The sequence below is a fragment of the Amblyomma maculatum genome, chromosome 1, assembly GCF_055883805.1.
Source record: "Amblyomma maculatum isolate TAMU_Amacu chromosome 1, ASM5588380v1, whole genome shotgun sequence".
NCBI lineage: Eukaryota > Metazoa > Arthropoda > Arachnida > Ixodida > Ixodidae > Amblyomma > Amblyomma maculatum.
Window position 1 is genome coordinate 466,018,977 of NC_139344.1, and position 8,030 is coordinate 466,027,006.

Below are 8,030 nucleotides of genomic sequence, written 5' to 3' on the forward strand. Positions count from 1 at the left end.
TCTTAAGCCGCAAAAAGCAATGGCACGGATTTTACACAGTGCAAGATTGACCGAATGTTTAGATCTTACCGCCAGGACAGGGCCAGCGCATCCCGGTATTTTCCTAATTTCTCGACTTAGTTACCGGGCGTCCTTGTGTCTTAACTAAGACGGCCTAGAGTCGTAATTGCACAAGCGACTTATTCAAGTCAGGACGGAAGCCCAGTCTTGACTTCAGTCTTAAGCGGCCATGCTAGCGGCCTAATCCTTTAGACTCCAGTTAAGTCTGGACTTAGCTAAGACAGTCTTAAGATCGTTTCGTGCAAGCGGGCCCTGGTTTAAGTTATAGTTGAAAGCAATGGTGAGCAAAGCATCCGAGTTAGCACACAAATTTTGATCGCACGGAGAATCCCAGTTGATGTTTGGCAAGTTAAAATAGCCGCAAACGATAACATGGCTATAGCGCTTTGTATGTTCATTTAAAAAGTCGTGCAAGTTGTCCAGTACAGAAGTATCAGCATTCGGTGGTCGATAAATAACACCTATTAAAAGACTAAGCTGAAGAAGACGGAGAACAACCCAAACTATTTCAGTGTTGGTGTGATGCGGTATCAGCGTATAGTCAATGCCTTTCTTTATCAGAATAGCGACACCGCCCCCTCTTGAAGTGCGGTCGCGACGAACGATTTCGTATTGATCGGATGTGATAACTACATCATTCGGAATTGCATCATGAAGCCATGTTTCTGTCAGAACAGCAGCGTCAGGATCGTGTGTGAAGAGGAGGCTTTCAAGTTCGTCGAATTTATTTACTATGCTTCTAGCATTAATATTAAGCACGGAAAAGGAATTCAAGGATGGCTGTGTTCTTAGTGCTCCTGAGCTCTGTGTGTTACTTTGTGCGGACACGAGTTTGGAAACAGACCATCACTTCGGAGCGCAGGGAACTCTTTCATTGCGGGCGTCGTCCCATCGATACAGTTTGCCGTTTATTTTAATTTTGTCAAACTTGAGCATGACCTTCTCTTCTTTTCGCCTTTGCTCTTTCGCACTTTCCCAAAGCTTCTTTCGTATTGACTGAACGCGAGGGGAGAAGTCCTCGGATATACTATAGCCTGAGTTTTTCAGATTTCTACAGCTTTTGAGAATTCTCTCTTTGACCCTCCCGTCAACTAGCTTAAAGATAACTGGTCTGCATTTGTCCTCTGCTGGCTTCCCTATTCTGTGGTTACGCTCTATAGCCACATCCGAAATATTCAACCGGTCCAGAAGAACATCCTTGCAGACAGTGTTCTCAAGGTCTTGGGGCGTTTCGTCCTCGGTTTCCTTAACGCCAAACACAATTAGGTTGTTCCGCATGCTTCTATTCTCTAGGTCGTCTACTTTCATAAGTAGACTGTCGACAGTTTTTTCCAGTGATTCGACTTTAGAGGTGTAGTCAGTAAACGTTGAGGAAATATCGTCTAGCTTTTTTTCGATAGCAGACAGTCTCGTGTTAGTAGAGCTTCTATTTTGTTTCAGCTGTTTAAGATCTTCCATTATTATTTGCAGCATTTCCTGTGTCGAAGGACCTGGGTTTGGTTCAACGTCACCACACATAGCAAGCACGTCAACAAAACAATGATACATTGCTGTAAGGAGCGTAACTAACGGCCGTGGGCACGGCAGAAGCAGTAGGCACACATTGTCACTGCGGTAAGAGTAAACAGGCTGTTTGTCTCTTACCTGGACAAAAAACAGGAACGGATTTGTTAGCCGCATGGTTCCAACGCCTCCGCCGTGCCCACTGGTCGCGAACCGGGCAGAAGCTTCTCTTTTATGTGCTGTGACTGGTTACGTAGTCGATGGTGGCGTGCGATGCGCATGCAGTAGTGGTGTCCAGTTGCGCAGTCCTATCAGTTTGGTCTTCGCGATGCATTCCGATAAAGAAATCACGCCGGAAACACGATGGTCGGTCCAATTTCCAGTGCTGTCGTGGTACGCCCCCTGTGATGCGGGTTCCACGTTCACGAAAAACACGGCCTGGACAAAAAACAGGAACGGATTTGTTAGCCGCATGGTTCCAAAGCCTCCGCCGTGCCCACTCCACGCAACGTTTATGTCGATGGCTGCCATGGTGGGATGCGTCTGCCGCTTTTCTCCGCCCATTTCTGCGCGCGCTCGCAATGCGCGCCTGTTTTTGATAGCGTACGTCGTGCGCGGTGCTGAAACCGCAGCCGAGGTCAGGTACTAGGAACTACATGGCGTAGTAACACAGTTAGGAAAGCCCCGCTCCCGTAGCTTTGGCTCCATTGCCACAGAAAGTTGTCACCGAGTATAGAGGTGTCTGCAACTTCTGAGGCACAATTTTCTAGTATACTTTTCCCAAACGTGATGTTAGCGAAATGGTTCTCAGATTTTGCAGGCTGGGAGTCTTTATTATTTCCGCGCATAATAATCTATATCATCACCTCCCATAATTAGTCCAATAAACCCAGGCCCTGAGTCATCAGCGGCTGCGGAGCAACTGAGTACGGAGGGGGTGAGATCTGCGACGCAGCGGGGTGCGCTAAGAATCTCTGGCTCCGATGGACAGGCCGCCATTAGAAACTGGCCCTGGCAACGTTTCACGCTAGAACCCTAGCTAGTGAACCTAGTTTAGCAGTGCTGTTAAAGGAACTAGAGGGTATGCAATAGGATGTCGTAGGGCTTTGTGAGGTTAGGAGGCCTAATAAGGCATATACTGTGCTGAAGGGCGGGCATGTACTGTGTTATTGAGGTTTACCGGAGAGGCGAGAACTAAGAGTAGGTTTCCTTGTCAACAAGTATATAGCTGGTAATAATGATGAATTCTACAGCAATAATAAAAGGGTGGCATAATTAAGGTTAATAAGTGATGTAAACTGAAGTTGGGGCAGGCCTACGCACCTACATGTAGTCATGATGACCAGGCAGTTGAAAGCTTTTACGAAGATGTAGAATTGGCAGTAGGGAATGGAAAGGCGCAGTATACTGTACTAATGGGCGACAGCAGACCCAAGATAGGGATAAAGCAGGCAGGAGACCAGGTAATGGGTGACTATGATATTTATTGTAGGAATAGCAGGGGGAGTTACTAGTTGAGTTGGCCTAGCGCAATATCTTACGAATCATGAGCACCTTCTTCAGCAAACATAGGAAACGAAAGTGGACATGGAAAAGTCTTAACGTGGGGACTGAAAATGAAATTGACCTCATAATGTGGTCTAACCCCGCCATTATGCAGGATGCAGAAGTCGATCTCCCCACTACTATTCGCGGCTTGCGTAGAACAGATGAGAGACTTGGAATGGGAGCAGTTAGGAATAAGGGTAGGAGAATACCTCATTAATCTGCGATTTGCTGATGACATTGCCTTGCTAAGTAACCCAGGAGATAACTGCAAAAAATGATTGATGACCTATATAAGAAACGTAGAAAGGTAGGCTGTAAATCAATATGCGGAAGACTAAGGCGATGTTCAAAAGCCTCGGGAAGAAACAGCAGTTTACATTAGATAGCGAAGCACTGGCGGTAGTAGGCAGTGCAAGAGGCGATTCGCTCTGTGACTGTCATTCCCATGCCTCCCATGGCCCGTATTGTCATACGCACTGACGCCCTCCAGGTGACAAATTACGTAGACGCGTTAGTGGTAGCACGGAAATCTACCAAAGCATACACTGTGTAGCGGCACGCATACCACAGCCAATTCGTATTGAATGGAATCCGCGTGACCTTTTAAATGCTCAAAGCCAGGCGGATTCTGCTACCCGCCTTTCACCCTTAACCTCGACATCGCCGAACCTCATAAAAGTGCACAATGCTACCCTACTTTTGACAAGAAAGGAACACCTCCGACGCCATACACGTGCTCTGATACCTCCGTGTACGGTCCGCCTTCCCCGCAGTCTAACCCGTGCAGAGGAGGTGGCGCTTCGGCGGATTAGAGTTGGGGTAGCCCTAACACCGGCACTGATGAGAAAGTGGCCTCAATTTCGACATTGGTATCCACATGCTGGGTGGCTCGTCTGCAAATCCAGAAACACAGAAGCTGACATCCATCACTTGATGTGGGAATGTCCAGCACTGAAGCCAAGGCGAATCCGGCATCTGATGGCAGCTGGCCTCTTCCCCCATAATCCGAAGTCATTTGCGTCCTGGACGCAGGGACGACATAATCGTTCGCTCCTCGACGTCATTTCAGCAGCCAACCTTTATTCATTTATTATGCAAAGCAAATTAAGGTAGGTTTCGGGCCTTCGCGCGACGCCCGGCGGTGGCCACCATTGACCCTGAAGTGGCGTCATGTGATGACGTCACACCGGCTGCAAATGGGGCCTCATATCGCGCCGTCGGTCGCCTCCCGGCGGTGGCCACCATTGACCTTGAAGTGAGATCACATGATGTGACGTCACGTGATGAAGCCACACCGGCTGCAGATGGGGCCTCATATCGCGCCGTCGGACATCGCCCGGCGGAGGCCTCCACGCTTGGGCTCGCGCCGTCGCTATAGTGCTCTAGAAGATTGGGCAGTGTGACGACCGGCGCCGGAGAGCGGGCCGCTTTTGCGATGACAGGAACCGACTTCCGCGAGAGGGCGCGACCTGCAACAGGGGTGCCACGTTCGGCGCTCGGCGCGTAGCCGCTGCGGGGACAGCGGAGGTACAGATGAGCGGTGCGGTTCTGTTTGGAGCTATTTGCCAACGCTACGCCATTGGTGCAGTATTTAATAAAGAGGCTACTTATTCCAGGGGCTTAAACTGATCCATGCAATTCCTTTACGCCTCTGTGGAGACGCCTTGCACTCTTTGGTATTCCTTCAGAGCTGCGGGCGATGTTTGAATCGCTATTTGAAACTCTTTCAACGTTTTTTATTCCTGCGGACAGCCACAAATCGTCAGATTAGATATTTGTACGCATTGTTTCCAACGAAGCGTGGACTTTTGTATTCGTTCTTCCCGTAAGGAGCGGTATTATACGCGGAGGAAAACAGTATACGTGAGAATCAATGCTTAATTGAGCTTTATGAGGGCTCTTTGCGAATCTTTTACGAACACCTGCTTACATTTTGCAGCTTGCGCTTATCAATATATGACGGAACGTTTATCTTAAATCATCAGCAATTTGTAATTTATCTCCTTAATTGGTGTTCTTTCTGCACCTTAATCACCGCTTACACAAATTACAGTGCGCGAGCAAAATATATTCTTAACCATATAAATTGAAGCATTGCACTGTGTACCGGCGAAAATAAATGAACATATGCGCCACTCAAGGATTTATTTTTCGTTAGCGATTAACAAATACATATGTCACGGACAATTGTTTACGTGCCGCTCACAAAAGGATGAAATAGTACAGATGAAAAAAAAAAGTCAAGTACAGCTAGGGCAATGCTTCAAATAAAATACGAAAAATTAAACCAGTCACTTACGAAGGAATGCGGTTATAGTGGGCACTTGAGTGTGGATCGTTTAATAGCATATCTATGGTAGATCTACAGAGCAAATTAAAAAAAAAACACTTATCATTGCGTGTCACCTTAGCAAGTACTGCGGTTCTTGTCGCGAACCGAGAGAGAACGAAAAAATGCGAAACAAATGAGGAGCACCTAATAAGCAAGTAATTGATATAAGGTTAAATTCAAATTCGGACACTAATGCGTGTTTATTTTCGAGTGTGTGGTACGAAATATGAGTAATCGAATGTACTAGTTAAAGGACTATAATGCGGCGACTTGAGACTACTCTTTACAGAACTAATCACGCTATAATTGTTTCCCTAAGAAAATTATAACAAGGTTGATATTACACGTGAAATACTTCCAAGGAAATTTAATTATATTTTCCTTTGGGAACTGTTGTCCCGTTTCTTTGACTTCGCAAAAAGCGAAGCCGCAAAAGCACATGAAATTTCATTACTTCAAGTGTAAGCTTTCTGTTCCAAGCAGATAAAATGTTTCAGCTTCAACACTCTACAGGAATGTTGTAAAATATGAATTGCGCAGGAGTCCAGAAAGACCACTCGAGTCAAATTGTTGGGCAAATTGTGACCTAGCTTCGAGCCAATTGCGCAGCTTTTGTTCATGGTGAGAAACTGAGTGCCTGTCTTACAACCTCTCTTTCGCAGCGTGTTAAAAGCTGATCGAAAATCCCGCCGTATAGTAAACTAAACGTTTTGACGTTATAATAATGGTCTAGCGGCAGCGAATTACGCGCATACTATAGCATCTGCGTCCTCAATGCGTCGTTTTTTTTTTTTTTTTCAAAGCTATTCTTTTTCTTTTTCATTTGTATGTGCACCAAAACATCCCTAGAGCGATTTTCTGGGGGTAAGAATCACTTGCATATTGCCTGTTGCTTGAGCACGCAGAATAGAAAAAAAAAATACTTAGAATAAAAACATTTTCTGGGACAATTGAGTTACCGTCAAGCTATAACGCATTGAGATTAAATGTCTTAAGTAAACACGCATCTCCGGGTATTTAAAGCCATCCGTTATAAGAAATTCTAGTTTATTGAAAGGAAAAAAAAAGGTTTGTCCTTAGATTAACGTACACTTTCACTAAGTTGTTGACTCCTAAATATCGACAGTCATACCTCTACACACGTTCGATTGCACGCCCGAATTGTATTTTAATTGTTTGTGCACTGCTTTCGTCTTTCCATGGCTTCAATTGGTTTTTAAGCTCGGCTGTTTCCGTTTTTCTTTATTGCCTTTCATATGGCTCTATTTTTAATTGTCCGCTTTCTAAGTCGTACGTTTGCCGTGCCGCACAAAAATTTCAACCCTTCACCTTCACGGTCGCTCTATCCACGATGCCGCATGCCTCCCACACACCCCTTTCTCTCTCCCCGTTAGGCGACACTTTCTTTTTTTTTTTTTGCAGTCTTTACTTCCTACTTCTTCCACGTTTCCAGACCCACTGTGTTCTGTTATTCAATAGCCTGTTTACCTGCTTGTCGTTCGTTTTTCATCTCCTTGCTATCATCTACCTTCAGCGGGATACTCTATATTTAATTCAATCATCTGCAATGCCGACTTTTCTAGTGTTTTCAGGTGACGCAATGTAGTCGGCATGGTTTGCATGTCAATCAACGGAATATACCATTTTAGACTTAATAATTGGTTACTGATGACCAGCTGTATTTATTCAGCGCTCGAACGCATGTGTTGCACGTTTTGACTTCTTCATACATCCTGGCTCCACACCGCCCTCTTTTCAAAACGACTACATTCCAAAACGCGAATTAGGTGCTTTAGGAATGCTAACTCAAGCTGTACGGCGAATGAACCGTGCTGTGCGAGTCTGAATTCGTGCGCGCGCCCATCTCCAAGCTGTTTTCTTCGGAGCTCATGTTGCTTCCCCGAGGTGTTGTCGACGGCCAAAATGAAAAATATATTAGATGAGCGCTAACAGTACCGAGCCCCGTTAGTCGGCATATTTGTAAAATGTTGACACTAGCAGATCGAGACGAGGCACAAGCGAAAAAGAACGTACTGATCCGCCCCGCCGCGCAGCGCGCATACACGGGCGCTCGGACGGCTGACACACCAGTTGCTGGTGGCGCCCTCTGCGCTGCGGCGCCTCCGTCATCGCAAAAGCGGCCCCCCGCTCCCATGCATTTCGCGCGCGGTCGTCACACTGCCCAATATTCTAGAGCACTATACCGTCGCGCGCGACGCGGCGGCGGCGCCACCACCATCGCTGCATCACGTGATATGTGACGTCACGCCAGGGATGAAGCGGCGCGCGCCCGCCGTCGCGTCTGTCTCTGTGCCCGCAACCGCGCCAGCGTCTTTACGCCGGGCGTGTATGCGTAAGTGACGTGCAAACCAAGAGTCATGCATTTACCGACCATAAGAGTGTGTTTGTCGGGCTGCAAAGAATAAAGTACGACGATTAACCTAAAACCACGCCTCCGTTGCTTAGCCCTATCCACACTGAGGCAACTGCTTAACATGCTTCGCATCCACTGGGCTTAACCTTGATGAGCCTCCAATTTTTTTTTTTGACCACACCCTACATCATTCATAGCATTTTTATGCCCTGA

General features: G+C 46.6%; 1 protein-coding gene across 1 annotated transcript; it reads right to left on the reverse strand.

Annotated features, from left to right (window-relative positions):
- Positions 1-230: 230 nt before the first annotated feature.
- Positions 231-1,888, reverse strand: LOC146209867 (uncharacterized). The gene has a single exon (XM_084587463.1). The coding sequence runs from the start codon at positions 1,738-1,740 to the stop codon at positions 907-909; it is 834 nt and encodes a 277-aa protein (XP_084443589.1). The 5' UTR covers positions 1,741-1,888; the 3' UTR covers positions 231-906.
- Between the last annotated feature and the right edge of the window lie 6,142 nt (positions 1,889-8,030).